The sequence below is a fragment of the Hesperophylax consimilis genome, chromosome 19 (genome assembly GCF_061612785.1).
Source record: "Hesperophylax consimilis isolate HC1 chromosome 19, BYU_Hcon_1.0, whole genome shotgun sequence".
In the NCBI taxonomy this organism is placed as follows: domain Eukaryota; kingdom Metazoa; phylum Arthropoda; class Insecta; order Trichoptera; family Limnephilidae; genus Hesperophylax; species Hesperophylax consimilis.
Genome location: NC_142854.1, coordinates 5,634,519 through 5,656,849, shown reverse-complemented (window position 1 = coordinate 5,656,849; position 22,331 = coordinate 5,634,519). Strand labels below are relative to the sequence as shown.

Genomic DNA, 22,331 nt, shown 5'->3' with positions numbered 1-22,331 from the left:
AGAATTTGGTGATTTGTTTGTTTTTAAAATAGGGATGATTATTTGACAACTCCAGTCATCAGGCATTATACCAGTCTGTAAGATTTTATTTAAGATGCTTAAGAAGTGGTTTAGAATATTATCATTACTATTTTTGATTATGCTGTAAGGTATACCATCTCTGCCTGGAGATGAGTCCTTGACTGTTGATAAACAATTTTTAGCTCAATTAAGGTGAATGGAGAGTCTAGCCAATGATTAGACATAGGAGTATTATAGATGGGCGTTATTTCATCTAAGTTAGGTACAGAAGGGGGGGCAATTTTGTCCAAAAATTCATCGATCCATTTAGAATGAGACGCTCGAGGAGATGGTGAACTGAAGGAGGATCTAAATCTTCGGATCATAGACCAAACTTCCGAAATTGGAGTGTTCGGAGATACTGAACTGCAGAAGTTGTACCACCCGGATCTTTTTTTTGACCTCAATACCCTTTTGGCATTGGATTCAGCGTTTTTGTATATAAGATAGTTCTCCATAGTCATATTGTAACGATAGGAAAGAGATTTAGCTTTCCGAATTCTTACTACTTTGGAACATTCCTCATCCCACCAGGGAGTTGGAGGGAGTTTTTTGAGAGATTTAGTTTTAGGGGGAGGATTTGATTTATTTATTGCAGTTATGAGCATTGATTTGAAGTTATTATAATCATCTTTGACGGAAAATATATCGGTGGCGGGTGAATTTAATGGGAACTTGTCCATATGAGAGTTAAATTCATCCCATTTGGTGTGTTTCGTTTTAATTTTTGTCGAAATATGAGACTTGTCTGATTGGAAACAAGTTTGATAAGTAATGGTGATCGGGAAATGATCACTGGAGCAAGGGTCGGGGGACACCACCCACGAGGAGAGAGAAGCCAGACTAGTAGAACATATCGATAGATCCACTGCACTGGGGTTTGTGCTGGGGCGTGAGATCCTAGTAGGAGATCCGTCATTCAAAAGGAAAAGGTTGGATTGATCTAGGAAATCCATCACACTTCGACCATCTCGGTCGGAGAAAGCAGAACCCCAGACGGGGGAATGGGCATTAAAATCGCCTAATATAAAGAAAGGAGGGCTTAGTTGACTTACAATTTGCAACCAAGTTTGTTTATTGAAGTGAGCTGTTGGGGGAAGATAGACTGAAATAAAGGATGTGTCCTTTATTTTAGCTGCAACCATTTGGAAGTCAGCATTGGGGGGTTTGATATTATTTATTGGGGAAAATGATGATTTTTTAATAAAAAGGGCAGCACCGCCGCCCGAACCTTCCGGGCGGTCGTCGCGGAGACAGGAATACCCTCCCACATTAAAGTGGGTGGATGGAGTAAACCAAGTCTCCGAGATAGCAGCCAAAGAAATAATGTTGGAATTTAATAGGTTAAGGAGATCAGATTTGTTAGAAATAGCACTTCGGCTATTCCACTGAAGTATTCTGACATCCTGAAGAGTCATTTTGAATAAATGATTTTAATGTGGAAATAATAGTAGCAGCGTTGGATGGTAGATTAGTTTGAGAAGAAATAAGGTCAATTAGAAGCATAATAAGAGTTTGGATAAATGAAGAATTGTCTTGGGAGAGTTTTTCAGAAAGTTTAAGAGAGTTCATTGAGGACGGATTATAATTATTTGCACACCCATTTGTGGCATTTGAAAGAGGTAAACCATTGGGATTTAAGAGCAGTGAGTTGTGTTGTTGCTGATCGTATCCAGGAGCCGGTTTAGAGATAGCGTTTTTGTATGTGAATTTAGTTGAACGAGAAGAAGTTGTTGTAGTGGAGGGAAGAGGGTTGGATGAGGAGTTGCTGGATAAAGCCTCAGGAAATGATTTTTTGACAGGCGGGAATAGTTTAGAAGCCTGCAGAAAAGAGAAGTTCTGAGAGGCCATAGAAATTTTAATATTTTTTTGGCGAGATTGTTCTGGGCAAGATGTGTTGATAGCTGTATGTGAGCCTGAGCAGTTAAAACATTTAGGTGAGGAGGAAGAAGGACATTGGTCAGCTGCGTGGTTTTCTCCACATTTAAAACATCTGGGTTGAGATCTGCATGCAGCTTTGGTATGACCAAAACGGCAGCAATTGAAACATTGAGTGGTGGGATAAGTATGCATTTCAACTGGTAATGAGTTGAAGAATAAATATATATGGGAGGGAAGAGATTGACCTTCAAAGGTGATAACGACAGATTGGGAGGGCTTTCAGGAAATTATACCCTCAGAGGAGTCCTTGTAATTTAGCCTCCTAGCTTTTATGGGATTGCCAATGTGTTGGGGGGTTGAAAGTGAAGACAGAATTTCTTCGATGGACAGATCGGTCGAGATACCTCTGACCAGGCCCATGCGAGTGACATTGAAAGTAGGGATATATGCCTTAAACTTTGAATTAGATGAAATGAAGATATTTTTGATGAAACTGTTGGCAGCTGACCCTGAGAGGAATTCGACGGAGATTCGGAAGCGACCCTCGGCTTTTACACCTCCAGCTTGATTGAAAGATTCTTCCTATTTGATAGGAATTTGCCAAATTCAAGAGGGTGGATGGTTTTTCCTTGCTCAGTTTTTTGGGCGTATACTATGAATGGGCCACGGGAATGAGGAGAATAAAAGTTTGTTGGAGGAAGTTGAGAAAGTGCTGGTGGGGACTGTGAAGTCGAAGGCGAGTCAAGTTTTATTGGGGAAGAAGGAGTAAATTTCCTTTTTTTGGTAGAAGTCAAAACGACAGAATCACTGTCAGAAATTTCTACATTTTCCCCGTCTGGGGGGTCCGGAGAGGGATCTGGGGGCTTTGTAGGGGGTCCAGGAGGGAAATCTTCCTCCATTATTCACAACAGTAAACAACTACAATAATAGTATGAAAAATGACAGAAGTAAAAAAGTTTATAAATATCTGGAAATCAGCAGCGAAAAGTGACTCCTGGAAGATCAGAAGGGAGAAGAAACCTCAAGGCACAACACACTACACTTTTTTTTTGGCTAGAAAACAAAATATAATGGTAAAAAATTAATTTTAGATAGAGCAAAACAAAACAACTGATGACAGCCAAATGTTATTGTTGCAATCCTATTGGGGTGTCATATTGGATAAAATAAAGATGGTTATATTTTACTCAATTTATGTTTATTACACGACACTAAATCAGAGGATACATAGGCGAATTACACACGCGAACAGCTAGCCCGAACTAGTACCCACAGAGAATGGCGGTCACATGAACCTCCACTCAGTAGGTAAGTAGTGCGATGTTATCCCTTCGCTGGGATACCATAGGAGAAAATATATTCTGTGGCTACTGAATGCGCGCGCGTGGTGACTGCCCTTATTACCTTCTGCGATGCCTGCACCGTACATGAGGTCTTCCATTGTTGCCGCGATGTCCTTATGAACCATGAACCTACAAAGCCCTGAGAGCATTAGTGCGATTTTGAATGAATGGCATTGAAGCCAAATCAAGGGTGAGGGGAAATTGCCTGACAGCCATCTTGTATGACTAGTTTTGAATGCATTTCCATACATCTTCCTCCTCACCCCGCGGCTTCAAATTTTTCTCGAATTCCTTCGTTCAGGGCTTTTTAGGTCCATGTTTTTAAGAATAAAGTCAGTAAGAAAGAAAGTAAGAAATGAAGAAGTAAAGGAAATGTAAGATAAAAAGTAAAAATAATCAAATATTGTAAAAAATATCTCTTCAGTTTTTGAATTACAAATATCGGAGCACATTAAGTATTTGCAAATAGAAATGTACCTATTGCATAATTAATAACATTTCTTAGTAGGTAGGTACTAATGATAACGGATCGAAAACTAATAATGAATCCCCCCTACTTATGGTCCAAAAGGGAATTAAAACTAATAATGAATCATCCCTATTTAAGTTCCAAAAGGGAATTAATAATAATCGATGGATCATCAGTAAATAAATTACATTTATATAATGTTTTATAAGGGAATAAAGGTCCCAAAAATGGCACAGTTATTCACATCTTCTTCATCGCTTTCCCTCCCCACTCCCCGCAGCCTTATTGATTGGCCCCATTTTTTTTCAAATTCCTAGCCTCGCACCTAATTGAGTTTTTGAGATACATATAGAGTCCTTTTCAAAATAACCTTTGGTTTACTCGGGTCGGAACATTAGTCTCTCAGATACGATCCCATTTATGGATACGTGTCGAATCCGGAAAGTCGAAAATTGTAGGTTAACTTTGTGAAACCATCATTTGGTGAAAGATAACCATTCAGGATCGAAACCTTGCATGAAATGGTATTTGACATTTTTGCTCTCTGGCATTTCCTTCCCCTTCACAATACCTCCAGCCTCACAGCATTCTCCAATTGGGGATGGCATAGTTTCACTGCATCCAGATGGTTGGGAGCTGTTGGGACTATTGTGCGCTAAAAACTAACCATTCTAACTTCCTTGAAATCATATATTTATATATATCTCTACCGCCCAGTCTAACCACACTAGCTGTAAAAAAACTGTACCTACTAAAAATGAATAAATAATAAAAACTCTCAAATCATAAAAAAGCTAAAAGCTAAATGCGAAAAAATAATATTTCATCCCATTCAATTTATATGATCTCTTTACAGCCTCTCTGATAGATTATCCGATATTGAAAGGCCCACTGAACACATTAACCCCTAGAACTGTGATTCATACCGATTTGAAAAAAAATGGTAATTAGACCGCATATATGTATATACTGGGTTTTTATAAATGATCTCACTGAACAATCCAGTTATAAAAACTCGAATATTAATACACAAATAGGTAAATACAATTGCGAAAATCTACCCAGACAGATATAAGATGGTAGGATACATTAATTAATTAATAAAGATTAAAATGTACAACATTATTTTTGAATAAATTATTATAACCTCTTTTTACCATGAAAATCGTCGAACAAAAAAACGGAAATGCGAGACCAAATTTCATATTCAAAAATGAGTCAACTTCTAGAAATTTACAACTAGGAACTAGAATGGTTTACCTTGAAATGCGTCTACAGGAGTAAGCAAATTTAATTTTAAGTTGCGTTCAAAACACAAGACTGGCTTAAACCAATGTTAGAGTAATTCTGCTTAAGAGTCCACGACCTTAAATAATTGTTACACACTCCTTTTCCTCGGAATTTTGCAGCAAATGGCGTGAAACTAGAATTAAAATTCCATTTGGAACATGCGAACGGTTTCTTTTGAAATGCGTCAGCAGATAAATCCGTTACTGGAATTTTAACAAATCATTCGGAAGAAAAAACTGTTTTTAACTTAAAGTTGAATCTTTGCGCTAGTACACAGCTTTGATTAAAACTACACCCAGCACATAAAAATGGTTTCCTCTGATTTTCGCAGCACACGGTCTGCAACTAGAATATTATAACTGCACTTCAAAACATGAGAATAGTTTCTTTCTTCCATTCGTCTGTAGATGAATATACAACTGTAATTTTTTTCTCTAAGCGAGTCCCCAGTTTAATTAGCACTACACTAATTTCGTAGTAAAAATTTAACTAAAAATTATCTATTATATTAGATATAATATTTATTTGTGTATACATAACTGCTTTCTAGTAAGGTAGCTGCATATGTTAGTACCTGGTAGCTATGTTATAACTTTCTCTGGGTTTTATAATATGTCTTAAAATGTATCTGAAACACCATTATAGAAAACCGTTTCCGCTTCTAAAAGTTTTATTTTTATACTTTTTTTTGTGGCGCAGTTTCCCCACCTCTGGATTACGGGAACAAGAAAATTTTTTCGGTGTTTGAAAAAAGAGTTTGAGTTATTAGTTTTAGTTGAACTAAGGAATTTGATTATTCGGACACTCATACTTGCCCGTGGTACACTTCTAACAGTTTTTCTCTTCAGTGCAATGGTCCCACCTAACCGTTTTTCATTCTACTCCCGATCTCACCCTAAAATGATGTTAGAAAATGGGTTTTCGAGTTAAACATTCTTAAAATAGATTTTTAGTACGATATTTATCGCGCTTTTGGTTTGTATTAAATGAGGTATGTATGTGAATGAAATAATGACTTCTGAAGGATCTTTATTCACTTAGTGGCTACACTAATACTCCAAAAAACTCATTTGGATTGTGTCTCCTGCGTAACTCTGGTTCTCATGTTACAATAAAATTAGGAAATGTTAATCTTGTGTCAATGATGTGCAGCGACACAAAAATAATAAAAATACATGTGAACCAACTACCAACCAGACTACAGTATCCCCAATTGGGGTGTGTGAGGCTGAAGTGGGGATGGGAAAGAGATGGGGAAGAGGAAGGTGGGAAAGTATCTGACTAATTAGATCTGGTTACCAAAGACGGTAAAGCCAGTTCAAGTAACGTTTCAATTCTGAATGATGGTCTTACGTGCCGCAAATATACTAATATTATTTTAAACGATAAATTTGTGAAATAAAATTAATCATTCAAATAAAATTTACTAGCGCACGCCAGGATCTGATCCCACGACCTACAGCTTGCTAGTCGAGAGCGTTACCACTAGACTACGGAGGCCGTCAAATACGTAGATGATGATACATAAAAAATAATAAAGAATAATAATAATCAGAATTGTGATTTCAAAAATTCAGAGAAGCAAGAAGGTAGCTACCTACAAATTGTCATTTCAAAAATTCAGAGAACAACAAGGTACCTACCTACAGATTGTCATTTCAAAAATTCAGAGAAGCAACAAGGTACCTACCTACAAATTGTCATTTCAAAAGTTCAGAGAACAACAAGGTACCTACCTACAGATTGTCATTTCAAAAGTTCAGAGAACAACAAGTTACCTACCTACAGATTGTCATTTCAAAAATTCAGAGAAGCAACAAGGTACCTACCTACAAATTGTCATTTCAAAAATTCAGAGAACAACAAGGTACCTACCTACAAATTGTTATTTCAAAAATTCAGAGAACAACAAGGTACCTACCTACAAATTGTTATTTAAAAAATTCAGAGAATAACAAGGTACCTACCTACAAATTGTCAAATCCTAATAATAATTATTATCTAATTAATATAGCACAGTTTTTCTGTAAAATCACCTCAAAGGCGCTGTACAATTTATTACGAGTTCCTAGGCTCCATCTAAAATATTTTCCCTCAGAGCCTATGTCAACATTGAGGGTCTTTTGAAGGAAAGAAAGTTCTGGGAAGGAAAAAAGGTATGAGGGGTGGGTAGAAATCTAGAGATTAGTGTGTCCAGGAGTGACATAAAAATCCCCAATAAATATAACATATATATCCCTCCCACTGCGGCGCAAGGTAAGGTCGAGAAACTAGTTGGAAAGATCAAATGATCTCCTCACACCAGCATCTCCCGATCTGTGATTGTTGGTGGGCAGGCGCTGAATCACCAAACGTAGCGAAACACGTGGGGTGGCAGAGGTGTTGATTAACCAATAAATGGTTAATAATATCTCTACAATTATTATATCCGATGATTTTTTAATTATATAAATACGACTAATGTAAGATTTTAAGAGAACGGGAGAGCCCGGTTAATTTTGATCATTATTACATTGTAAGCAACATAATAATGACTAAGGCGATGCCATACGTAATATGCAAAATCATGTGTTTTTGGTTTGAAAATTTGGTCGCCTAGAAATGTTTCAGATGCTTTAATTAAATACTGCTAGTAGAATACATCTTTTTATAAGCCCAGAAAAAATAATGTATAAGGCCTATGAAAACTGCTTTAAAGTTCCAAATCTCCTACTTACGAACCCATTTTCGGTTATGTTTTTATTGTATAATGTGGCAAATTAAGTTATTTATAAAATGATCGAAAAAAATTTTAATATTTATGCCTGAACATCCACAAAATAAAATAAAAGGCACTTTTTGACCATGTTTTTTTCTTGCATAAATCAAAACAGGCGGATGGTTATAGCGGGAATTTAAACCTTATCGCCATCTACGTAAGGGTTGTTACTGATAGCAGCTCAATTTAAAATATTACACGACGTAGTGCATCTCCGTAATTTAATTAATTATATTCATTTATACAAGCGTAAGAAGCACTTAATACCTAACTTTGTTCTCTGCAAATTTTGAAATCACATCAATGTAATAAATCATTGAAGATTAAGATAATACTAATAAATGTAAAAGAAATATGAAACAGAACAAAAAATCTAACCCAGGATCTCTTGTCTTACCGGGACAACGTCTTAACCACTCGACCATTATTGAACGCCATATTTGTCCATCACACATTTGAAATTCGGAATTAACAATGTAAATTTGCAACTACCTTTTCGAATGAATTGGTTGTAACGTGAATAGTGTCTTGGATAAATAAATCTGAATTTTATGTTATTTTTATTACCGGTAATCCTGGATCCTGGATTCGATTCCTAGTTGTGAACTTATCTTTTTATTTTTGGTGTCTTGTTCTGTGTCATGTTTCGTTTAAATTTATTAGTATTATCTTCTTCTTCAGTGATCAATTAATATTCCTTAAATTCTCTTTTACTACAATATTACTCTACCAAATGAATCGACCATACTACAGACGTTACGTCGGATGGGTCCGGTCGTATCGTTGGACAACGCATAATATAGGCGTTACGTCGGATGGGTCCAGTCGTATCGTGGGACAACGCATATTACAGACGTTACGTCAGATGGGTCCGGTCGTATCGGGGGACAACGCATATTATAGACGTTACGTCGGATGGATCCGGTCGTATCGTGGGACAACGCATATTATAGACGTTACGTCGGATGGGCCCGGTCGTATCGTGGGACAACGCATATTATAGACGTTACGTCAGATGGGTCCGGTCGTATCGTGGGACAACGCATATTATAGACGTTACGTAGGATGGGCCCGGTCGTATCGTGGGACAACGCATATTATAGACGTTACGTCGGATGGGTCCGGTCGTATCGTGGGACAACGCATATTATAGACGTTACGTCGGATGGGCCCGGTCGTATCGTGGGACAACGCATATTATAGACGTTACGTCAGATGGGTCCGGTCGTATCGTGGGACAACGCATATTATAGACGTTACGTCGGATGGGCCCGGTCGTATCGTGGGACAACGCATATTATAGACGTTACGTCGGATGGGCCCGGTCGTATCGTGGGACAACGCATATTATAGACGTTACGTCGGATGGGTCCGGTCGTATCGTGGGACAACGCATATTATAGACGTTACGTCGGATGGGTCCGGTCGTATCGTGGGACAACGCATATTATAGACGTTACGTCGGATGGGTCCGGTCGTATCGTGGGACAACGCATATTATAGACGTTACGTCGGATGGGTCCGGTCGTATCGTGGGACAACGCATATTATAGACGTTACGTCGGATGGGTCCGGTCGTATCGTTGGACAACGCATACTATAGGAGTTACGTCGGATGGGTCCGGTCGTATCGTGGAACAACGCTACATAAATTTCAGTCCATCTCATCAGCGGATTGTTATATCGTGACCTCGGAGCACGTGTACATAATCCAACACCTAAACCAGAGTTTCTCAAACTAACTAGGTTCGTCGCCCCCTTTATTTCTTCTTTCTGATTTATGTGTTATTGATTAATTTGATGAATATGTGTTATTTTAAAATTTACACATTTACCGCGGTAACCAAATCTGAATAGCCAGGCACTCCCCCACTTTCCTCTTCCCCATCTGCTCTTCCCCATCTCCTCTCCCCCTACTACCTACAACCTCACAACATACCCCATTTGGGGATGCCATACTCTCACTGGCTCCAGACGGTTCAGAGCAGTTGGGACTCTTGTGCGATATTCACATAATTTATTTTTTATTTTTTTTATTATATTTATTTATTATATAAGTACATTTTTGTTTATTTGTTACAATATATGATCAAATATTTAAAGACTCCTCTTCCATAGATGCATTAGCTTGTGGCTGGAAGAGGAGTGTAGATTGTTTTATTACAATAAGTAAGTAATTAAAAATAAAATTATTTTAAACTTATTTGAAGTGAGTTATTCTTAAGATTAATTCGATTGGAAACATTTTTATTTTTTGTAAGTTTGTCTTTAAAATATTTTTTCACAGTGTTTATTATTTGGATCTTATCATTAATGTTTCTCATTTCTTCAGGTAGTCGATTGAAAAAAATTCTTGCTCGGTAAGTGTAATAATTTTGTGCAAAGGAAGTGTTTAATTTTAGGCATGGAAAAATATATTTAAGTCGAGTACGGTTTTCAGTTAGAAATTGATACTTGTCTTTTTCTTTTATGATTTGAATTAATGCATTTTTAGTATAAAGATCTTTAAATGAAGGCACTTGAAATTCTTCGAATAATCGATCCGTTGGGTAATCGGAAGGTTTTCGTAATATTATTTTAATTATTAACCTTTGTATCACTTCTATTGGAGTAAGGTTAGTTTTGTATGTGGATCCCCAACTAATGATACCAAATTGTAGAGTTGATTGGACCAAGGCATAATATATTAAATATAGGTTTTTTAAAGACAAAAAATTTCTGATTCTAAAAATACATATATCAGTTTTCTGATTTTTTTTACAATTTGACATATTTGTTCCTTCCAATTCAAATTTTTATCGATAATTACTCCTAGATATTTGATTGTGTTTGTGTTTTTTAGTATTGTGCAGTTTTGGAGACAGTAATTTTTATTATGTATTTTGGAATTGTCATGAATGATAATGTTAAAATTTTTAGGGATGTCTTTTGTGTGTATTGCAAATGGAATTACATATGTTTTATCGCTATTTAGTGATAGCAAATTAATGTCGAAGAAATTCTTAAGAGTATTTATGTCTTCAGTGGCTTTAAGTATTACGTTTTCCCAAGTTTTTTCGCTTATTATTAGAACTGTGTCGTCGGCATACGAAGTAATTTGGCCATGTAGTCTAAATCCAAAGTTCTTCCAAAGTCAGAATTTTCTTTATCGCTATTAACATTATTTATTTTTACGACTTGTGGTCGATTTTTTAGGTAGTTTGAAATCTATTTAATCGCGTTGTCTTTTATGCCTATATTATTCAATTTTTTTAGTACAATCTTATGTAATAATCTTTAATCTTAATCTTATTATTAGACTTTCATCCGAAGGCTAGTTTCACACGAGCCCTATACTATATTTATGCTTGCCTTAAATTCCCATTGGGTACGTATGACGAGCGATATGGTGAAATAGGCCAAGCTCACATTATTGTAACTATACTTAATCCATCTATTTTGAAAAGGGTTACTTATTTGTGCCTAACCAAGAGTATTTAAACAAAAGTTTCATAGAGCCTAGCAAATATAAGAAGCGAGGACTTCTGCCTATCAGAACGCGTCAACCAACAGAGCAAATCGACTGCTTAACGACTCTGCATTGACCATCGAAATTTTCAACGGCATTAGACTTACAGATAGTTTAGCAACTACCTTTGGACGCATGTTAGAACATAGTAAAACCTCCCCCACGACTTTTTTTACACTTAAATGTACCTCAAATTTATAATCTTTTATTTTATTGTGTAGGTAAAACCGTTTTACAGAGAACAAGAAAAAATAAATACATATTATGAGAGTATAGCTCTCGTGTGAGACTAGCATAATGTTATTTTATCTTATCAATTCAAAAAACGGAGAAAAGTAAAGCGAAATCATATTTTATTTTAGTGTTTTCAAATGGATATAAATACTTCCATGTATCTATATTAAAAACTTTTTTTTTAAAATTGCGGTTCATGTACAGTGCAGTGCAGTTCAGCCAAGACATGGAATGGTGGATTGCATTTCTAGATAAAGCTTTAGAGAAAAGAGGTTTATATTTGTGATTGGGATCAATCTTTACTCACCATTTAGAGCCTTATAATTGTCCTAACCGCCCTTTTGTAATTTATTTTATAACATATCAGTAATGATATCACCGGTTTGTGGAATATGTTTAGTCAGCCGACCGGCTGCCGCCTCCGCGTTTAAACAAAAAGACAATGCGTTTGATGAAGAATCCGTTAATTGGGTGCTTTGGCCAGTTAGTATGTGTTTATACGAAGAATAAATAAGCAAGTAATTATGGGAGTCGCATCATCCACTACTGTGACTTAGGGCATCTCTAATTCGGCTACTTTGGGAACCTCTGGTCCGAATAGATAAAGAATTGCTGGCACTTTAGATAAAGGCTTTACACTTTGCTTAACACGGGCGGGATCATTCTTCACTTATCTTTCAGGGCCTTCTGCCGCGAAGCCTTATTGAATTCGGGACATTAGGGGAAGCGGGCGCGATGTACAAAAGGATTTTTATAAATAAATCATCCTCGGCCTGTAAACGATTCTCTGGAGCAGTGGTTCCCAAAGTGTGTGATATCGCCCCCTTTTGGGGGCGTTGTGTTGATTCAAGTTGTCGGTAACAGGGTATGTGGAATGAGAGCAATAGGGAAGCTCTGAATATCCACAATTTACATAATAAATAAATGAAATGTTCAATTGTATCACACATATTTTTAACTGATTGATGCGGGACTATGGCATACCGGTTTGGCGTTATTTATAAGGCTAAAGAGAGGGAGAAGGGAAAGAATATGGGGAACGTGAAGGTTTGGAAGTACCTACCTGGTAAATCAAATCTGACCACCAAACACGACAAAGCTTTTTCAAGCAACGTTTTGTTTCTGAATGGTGGTATTTCAAAAGGGCAATACTGGGAGTACCAAATTAATTCACTTGGAACTGTTATTAGGTGAAACATTCATAATATAGTAAAATATATACAAATTCTGTAAAATGATTTTACTTACACTTTTACAAATTTTCTAGATCTAACCTAAAAAAAACACAAATTCCACCCAGGTGTCACTGGTTCAATCTTATGCAAGCTAACTTCTTCATTAGTGCATAAGCAACATTTTCCAACTGTAATGATGGCAATAAAATATTGACGGGCATAATCACGGAATTCAAAATATTGACAGGTTATTCGTAACCCGTTGATATTACTTTAAAAAAAAAAGTTTAAGAGAAGTGAGCGTTGACGAAAAGAATGCTTGAAAAGGTGCGGTGAGCAAAGTATGTTTGAGAAACATATTGTAGAGGTAAGAACTGGCAAATAACTTTAAATGATAATTTTTATATTAATTTATATTTTTAATAATGGAAACATATTTTTATGGATCGCCACCCGAAAACGGCGCTCTCGGCACTTCTAGCCGACGGCAAGCATTCCTGTTTCCCACGCCCGCCTTGGCAGTTGACAGTTCTTAGCTCTTCATAAAAACCCTTCTGATAAAATTCGTGTTGTAACTAATAGTGTACCGTACTTTCAATAAATATTAACGTAATTATTCAACTACATTCTTTACATTATCACAACCCTTTACACACAGTACACATTAAACGGACAGCGCTATAACAGGTAAGAGAATAGTGCCCCATAATATTATGAATAGTAACCCTATAAATATAAGAATAAAAGGAATTTAAAATATTGACAGGTTATTTATAACCCGTTAATATTGCTTTTTAAAAAAAGTGTGTGAGAACTGGGGCTTTGAAGAAAAGTAGGCCTGAAAGTGGGCGGTGAGAAAAGTATGTTTGAGAAACTCTGCCCTGAACGAATATAAATCGCTTTCAACTCCCGTGGAAATACCTTAAAAGTAAATTGACATCTTCATAGGCTTTATCCTGCGAGGTTCGCATTCATTCACCTTGCTTATATATTTATTACACCGGTAGGCCATTCTCTTATCTACAGATCCACTTTAAGAATTTAATAAAAAAGGGGTAAAATATAAATTAGTATTATCGTGATTATTTTAGGGTTATTATGCCGTATTGCGTTTCCTTCTTCTTTAGACAACGTTTCGTACAGGTTTACAGTCTTCATTATCCGGGAAGATGTGTAGACTGTAGATTGTGGTGAAGTGTGTGTTTACATTATACAATTGTGATAATGATAAGTACAATTTCTCCAGATATATTAAATATTTATCTTTAACTCTATAATTTCTGCGTTCCAAATAAATATAGTTATTTTTTAAGATAATATCTTTATATTTGTAGAGCCGAAACGGTAATTATGTGAAATTCCCTCGATAGAAAAAAATAAAGTAATCTCCAAAATTTATTAAAAACATGTTTTTTTTTATAATTAAATTATAAGTTTTCTGGTACATACATTGGTTTAATTTTACAAAAAAGGAAAAACTGTTTTTTTTTTATATCAGCAGTTAAAAAGTAAAGAATAATACATTTGTTTTTTTTTCTGTTATTTAATGTCATCGGCTTGAAAAATTCGGTTCCATGATAAATCAACACATTGACAATTCAACACACTTTTAAAAAGTGATATAAAATCATTAGAAACGATAAAAATATTTTTTTTAAAACCTAACCTAACCTAACCTACTTAACCCAAGTTAATAAAGTTTTCGTTTCATCACTTTCCATGACTTTAAATACAACTTTTTAAAGACGTGATGAATTTTCATTTTGATGATTTATCCGGTCACCGATAAAAACCTAACCTAACCTAACCCAACCTAACCTAACCTAACCTAACCTACTTAACCCAGTTAATAAAGTTTTCGTTTCATCACTTTCCATGACTTTATATAACTTTTTAAAGATGTGATGAATTTTCATTTTGATGATTTATCCGGTCACTGAAAAATTCAGTGTTTCTTTAAATGCAACTAAAGCATTTGTCGAGAGATTTTTGCTCTATTTCAAATGTGTCACGTTTTTTTTAAATATTTTGATCATTTTCGCTTAATTATTAATTATAGTTTTTGTTTAAATATTAGCGCTCTCCCTCTCACATTCGTATTAACATATCTCCCTTTCAAACCATCTTTGGATGCTTACTACGAGGCTTTAAAGCTGGTATTTCAGTGTAATAATTAGTTGTATTAATGCGGTTTTCGGCATTTTGTTTGATGTAACCGTGATAAATACTTTGAAATTTTTACGGCCAAAAGTACTATCGTAATTTATTTTTTTAGTCGTTATGAGATGTTGTGCTTGTTCCTTCTTTAACCAACGTTTTGGACAACGTTACAGTGACCATCATCAGGGTAGACGTGCTGATTGTGGTAAAGTGTGTGTTTATACGTGTCGATGTGATACGGTGTTCATAAATCTTAGGGCCCGTATTGCAGTATAATAATTATTGAAACTAATGTTTAGTTTTGGTGTAACCGTCAAGTAACAGTAGCTAAAATTATAATCGAAAAATTAATCAAGATATTTGATCGATCTGTTTAGGCTGGCCGCATACATACGTTTTTCGTATTCGATTTCCGAATTCGTTTTCCGTATTCGGACATCCGAATGCACGGAATCAGTAGAAAATACATTAACTGCCGCACACGTTCGTTTTAGTTCCGAACGGAACAAATTCCTTACGCACGTTCCGAATGCCAGCCGGCGCGTTCGGAGAAAACGAATGGAAAAAACCTAATGACGTCATGTGGAACGCAGCTATTGCATACAGTTTGTTTGTGCCGACGCAAACGTACGGAAATTTCCGTTCGTAATTCAGTGTTGCCAACGGATCTTGACCTAATATCGCCGTTTCTCATACATAAGGTAGCGTAAAGTAGCCGAATTTGCTGTTAGGTGGGACATGTTTAAAATTGATGTTTTTACGTGAAAATAAAAAAAATTTCGTGGGGGGGGGTGGCTAGAGAATTTCAAAAAAATATAAAATTTGTCCCCAGAAAAAAAAATTCATGGGGGGGGGGGGGGGGGGTGGCTAGAGAATTTCGGGACATGTTTAAAATTGATGTTTTTGAAGTAGCTTAATTGGCGACCAGTCGCCTTTTGGATTTTTTCGGCACCGATTCTCGCTCTGAGTAGCCTAAATGGCGACATATCGCCCTTGTTGGCAACACTGGTTCTGACGTTTATACATTCCGAATGAAGAAAAACGAACGTTTGCGCTAGTCTCACGGAATTCCGAATACGGAAAACGAATTCGTAAATCGAATACGGAAAACGTATGTATGCGGCCAGCCTTATACACATTTGAATTTTGTTGTACCATTTATTTTTATTTATTTGAGCTTTTGTTTTTGAGTTAATCGACTCCTAAGTTGGATTTTATATGCGAAATTTGAAAAAAAAATCGTTGCCTAAAGAGTTATTGTGTAATATGTGTATTTTATCGTGACTGAATATTATGTTGTTTGTTTTTCTTAGATTTTTTTATATGTTTGCTTTTTTAATATATTAAACAGAAAATATTAAACTGAGTCCAACACAGAAACAGTTTAAAAAAAAAAAAAAATTTGGATTTATTCAAATGATCGAGCATATATCTACAGTTATTTGTCAAGTGATAAAGAGTGCATGTCAAAAAATCGCTCCACAAAAATATCCAAAATTTGTAGATTATAATTCCTAATAACCATATAATTTATCGTTAAATGTGTCCCCGAAGAACACTCTAGAGAATTGTCGAATTTTGTGAAATCTATAAAGTCTCATTTATATTTTACAAGTGTTTTAAACTAACTGTGAAGTGTCAAGAGTGTTTTTGCCGAAAAATCAACCATCTGTTATTATATACTGTGCTAAGGCAATTTACAGTATATAGGAGTGAAATACGCAACAACACAGAAGGGAGCCGTGGCAGCGCGGGTTAACGCACCACTATCGCTTGCACATTATCCGGCCGCGGCGCATCGAGTTCGATCCACACACCGGCAAAAAAAAAAAACTTTACTTTTTTTTAAATTTAAATAAACAATCCTACACCATCTATCTGAAGAAATAAGAACTAAATTATTGACAACATCACTTTTAGCCAAAATCACAACCAGGCATAATCATTCTCGCTCTGTGCATTAGTCACGATACTGTGTCTACATTCAAATTAAAAATAAATATTTAAATAAATAATTCCTATAAACATGAGTCGACAGAGGAATGCACAAAAGAAATTAACGACATCTAGTGACGCTGAGGAAGATGACAATAAAATCATTAGTTATATCGATAAAAAGTTTCGAGAAATGAACGAAACAATTAATACGAAACTAAATATTCTGCCAGACATAAAAGACTCCATCAGCTTCATTTCCGCCGAGTATGAAGACCTGAAAAAAATGTTATCTGATTCATTGGGCACAATAAAAAATTTACAAGCTGAGAATGTTAAGCTAAACTCAGAAGTGCGCGATCTTAACGCACGCGTGTCCCACATGGAACAGACAGCCAGGGAAACCAACGTCGAGATCCAGTGCGTACCTGAGCATAAATCTGAGAATCTGATATCGATCGTTAAACAACTTGGAACCGTGATTTCTCGCCCCTTTGCCGAGTCGGAAATACTTAACATTCATCGAGTCCCCAAGATCAAACCAGATTCCAGAAGGCCCAAGTCAATCGTCGTGAAGCTCCCGAGCGTGAGGGCAAGGGATGAATTCCTGGCTGCAGTCGTCAGCTACAACAAGAAAAACATGAACTCCAAGCTAAATTCAACACATCTAGGCATCGACGGCATCAAATCACCGGTATACGTCAGCGAACACCTCACACCAGCAAACAAGGCCCTGCATGCAGCCACGAGGATTAAAGCGAAAGAAGCTAATTATAAATTCGTGTGGATCCGTAATGGTAAAATACTTGTACGTAAAGATGAAAACTCAGCGCATGTAGTGGTGATTCGCAACCAGGACTCGTTAGCTTCGCTTGCCTGATTCCTACCGTATTTTGTTTAATTTCAATTGGTATATTATCTGTGAATTATGTATACTGACATGGACAACCTAAGAATTTATTACCAGAATTGCAGGGGTTTAAGAACTAAACTTAATGAAGTTTATCTAGAAATACTTAATAACAATTTTGATATTATTATTCTAACTGAAACATGGTTGAACGACTCTATATCTGATGCAGAAATTTTTGGCTCGCGTTATAATGTTTTCAGAAGGGACCGTAACAGTTCTTCTAACCATAAAAGTGACGGAGGGGGTGTATTGATAGCCGTTTTACAAGAGTACCAAACAAACCGCTGTAAGCATTGGGAAAGTACCTTGGAAGACGTATGGGTGACTATCAAATTCAGCCAGAACAAATTAACGAGATGTCTCTATATCTGTGCTCTTTATATACCCCCCCCGTTGCTTGTTGATAATTTTGAATACCTTTTTGAAAAAATTAGCAATGTTATGGAAGGCGTTGGTGAATCGAATTTGTTAATTATAGGAGATTTCAACCTGGCAGGTATTCGTTGGACCCGCAATGAGCCTAACCAGACTCATTTCTTATCTCCAGAAAATTATAATAATGACATCGGCAACCATCTTGTGAACTTTCTTGCCCTAAATAACCTCAATCAATTCAATGACATTGTGAATAGTAACGGTAGAATCTTAGATCTCGTTTTATCCAATTCACATGAACTACAAGTCAGGCAAAGTACCGATATCTTAAGTCGCATTGATGTACATCACCCACCCTTAGAGATTGATTTTAGTTTTGATTTCAAACTAACAAAAATGCTAAAAAATAAAACCTTACTTAAATATGATTTTAATAAAAATGATTACATTCAATTCAATAAGGAATTAGAAGAACTAGATTGGGCATTACTTTTACCTGAATTCATGTCGGTGGACAATATGGTTTCTATATTTTACACTCATCTGAATCGTATAATTGAGAAATGCGTAACCAAAATTGTAAATTGTAATAAGCAGTATCCCCACTGGTACTCACCAGACTTAGTTAAACTTATTAAGGAAAAAAATAAATTTCGAATTCTCTATAAAAAATATAAAAATCCTCCTGATAGAAATTCTTACGAACTCTTACGCACCCGTTGTTCCAAACTCATTAGTAATTGCTACTTTAAATATATTCAACAAATCGAATCGTGTCTGGTTAATCATAATAGCGTTAAAACTTTTTGGAGATTTATCAAACAAAAGAAAAAAAATAACAGTACTATCCCCCAAAATATGACGTATGGAGAAAAAAAGTCATCCAATGGCGAGGAAAGCAGTGAACTATTTGCCCAACACTTTTCATCAGTATATGAGAAAGATAACATAAGAGGCAACGAAGAGACTCAACCTCATCCCGTTTCAATAGATCAATCAAACGGCGTTCTGCACACAGTAAATATTAGTGTGCACGATGTAAAAATAGCAATGCTTAACCTCGACCAGAGCAAAGGTCCGGGTCCCGACAAAATTCCACCTATCCTAATTAAAAAGTGTGCACACAGTCTCGCACTCCCTCTGACTATCATTTACAGGAAATCGTTGTCTTCATCCGTTTTCCCAACAAGATGGAAACAAGCAAATATTGTACCTATACCTAAAAGTGGCGACCTTCACGACGTCACAAACTATAGACCCATCTCCATTCTCTGTTCATTTGCTAAAATTTTAGAAAAAATAATTTGTCCAAGTCTGAATTATCATCTCAAAAATCTTATTACTCCAAAACAGCATGGATTTCTCTCCCAGAAATCAACATCCTCCAATTTACTTTGCTATGTCACTACCTTAACCGAAGCTGTCGATAAAGGTCAACAGATAGACAGCATCTACACTGACTTTAGCAAGGCCTTTGATAAGGTAAATCACAGATTATTAATACATAAACTAAAACGCATGGGTGTTCATGGTACCTTGCTAAACTGGTTTCACTCCTATCTAACTGACCGTGAACAAAGAGTAGTATTTGATGGTTATGAGTCAAGAGGATTAGATGTGCCGTCTGGAGTACCTCAAGGGTCCCATTTGGGCCCGATCTTGTTCCTTGTTTTTATTAATGACTAGTGCGATGTTATTTTGGATTCTAAAATTTTATTGTTCGCCGATGATTGTAAGATTTTTAAAATTATCCACACATTACTTGATTCAATACTCCTTCAAAATGATATCAACAGAGTTTCTAAATGGTGCACTGACAATAGAATGTTTCTGAATTCTTTAAAATGTGTCCACATAACTTTTACACGTAAACGCAACTCAATCTCAACTCAATATTTTATCGACGGTACTAAACTCCAGGAAGTCACAACCATTCGGGACCTAGGCGTAATATTTGATAAAAAACTAACTTTCACACCTCATATCGACAGCATTATTTCTAGATCCCTAAAAATGCTAGGATTTATCAAACGAAATAGTAAAAATTTTCAGAATCCCAAATCAAAAATAACGCTATACAATTCCTTCACCCGCAACGTGTTGGAGTACGCAAGTTCTATATGGAGTCCAACCTACAAAGTTCATATTCAGCGAATAGAGCGGGTTCAAAAACATTTTATGTACCACCTAGCGTATTGTGATAAGCGAGCTCGATCACTTCCTCATTACACCGATAGACTAAATTTCTACAATGTACGCACCCTTGAACAGAGAAGACTAAATATTGATTTAAATTTCCTTTTCAAAATTATTAATGCTCTGATAAACTGCCCTTTTTTACTCTATCAAATTATGTTCAACGTTCCTAGAATTGGTTCCCGACTAATACATTATATTCCGTTACATATTAAAAAATATAAAACTAAGCTGGGGTATGACTCACCTTTACCAAGAATGTGCCGTTATTTTAACGAGACATATAAAAGTCATCCCATTGATTTGTCAATGTCATCACTGGCCACCTTCAAATCAAACGTAAACAAGACTTAAAGCTACCTATCGTGTTGATCTATAAAATAATTACTGTTGCTGTTATGAAATGTATATGTAAGTGTATGTATTTGTGTATACATGTATGCATGTAGGTGCATACATGTACATTATTCTTTACGTATAGTTTTGTGTTCATCAATGTTGTGTTTGTCTGTAATTAGTGATAGTATCAACCAAGTTTAATTAATGTAATTGAATTTCGAGAGCTTTGATATGAATCACTGTTGACAAACCTAAGAAAAAAAAAAAAAAAAAAAAAAAAAAAAAAATATATATATATATATTGGTGCCCTCGCCCAAACGCCTTGTCACTGACAGTTATTGTAGTATGTATGGTGCTAAAACTTGCTGTATTTGTATTGTGTATATGCAAACAATAATGTAACTTAACCATACGCCTTTTCACTGACAGTTATTGTAGTATGTATGGTGGTAAAACTTGCTGTATTTGTATTGCGTATATGCAAACAATAATGTAACTTAACCAAACGCCTTGTCACTGACAGTTATTGTAGTATGTATGGTGCTAAAACTTGTTGTATTTGTATTGTGTATATGCAAACAATAATGTAACTTAACCAAACGCCTTGTCACTGACAGTTATTGTAGTATGTATGGTGCTAAAACTTGCTGTATTTGTATTGTGTATATGCAAACAATAATGTAACTTAACCAAACGCCTTGTCACTGACAGTTATTGTAGTATGTATGGTGGTAAAACTTGTTGTATTTGTATTGTGTATAGGTATGCAAACAATAATGTAACTTAACCAAACGCCTTGTCACTGACAGTTATTGTAGTATGTATGGTGCTAAAACTTGTTGTATTTGTATTGTGTATATGCAAACAATAATGTAACTTAACCAAACGCCTTGTCACTAACAGTTATTGTAGTATGTATGGTGCTAAAACTTGTTGTATTTGTATTGTGTATATGCAAACAATAATGTAACTTAACCAAACGCCTTGTCACTGACAGTTATTGTAGTATGTATGGTGCTAAAACTTGCTGTATTTGTACTGTGTATATGCAAACAATAATGTAACTTAACCAAACGCCTTGTCACTGACAGTTATTGTAGTATGTATGGTGCTAAAACTTGCTGTATTTGTACTGTGTATATGCAAACAATAATGTAACCTAACCAAACGCCTTGTCATTGATAGTTATTATAGTATGTATTTTGCTAAAACTTACTGTATTTGTACTGTGTACATGCTAATAAAAATGTAACCTAAAATAATGTATTGCTGTATAGGATCTTTCATTAAACATTTATAAGTAAACCATAGACAAAATGCGAGAAATAATTAATTAAAAAATCTGCCTCAACACAGGTTCGCCTAGTGAGGCAGGTTATACACAACTTAAAATATAGTATATTATGCCATATCTATATAACACTCTTATATACATATTTACTTTTTCTTCTATTAGAAACTCTTCTATTATAGTAACATTAGTTTTCCAACAATGTCATTGTTACTAACTTATACATAGGTTTTTTTCTTACTAATGATATATTATATATTCTGTAATTTTTTTGATGAAATAAATAAATATAAATTATAAAATATAATAGTGTAAAATTGTATGCCTAAACCTACTTTCTGATAAAAAGTAGATTTTACAAAAGAGTCAAAATTACGTAATTGTAAAAAGCATTCACTTTGTG

At 35.5% G+C, this 22,331-nt stretch overlaps 1 protein-coding gene across 1 annotated transcript; it reads left to right on the top strand.

Annotated features, from left to right (window-relative positions):
• The first annotated feature begins 16,793 nt into the window (after positions 1-16,793).
• Positions 16,794-18,483, top strand: LOC149414699 (uncharacterized). The gene has a single exon (XM_089643305.1). It carries the CDS (start codon positions 16,905-16,907, stop codon positions 17,691-17,693), a length of 789 nt encoding a protein of 262 aa, XP_089499431.1. The 5' UTR covers positions 16,794-16,904; the 3' UTR covers positions 17,694-18,483.
• Positions 18,484-22,331: the final 3,848 nt, after the last annotated feature.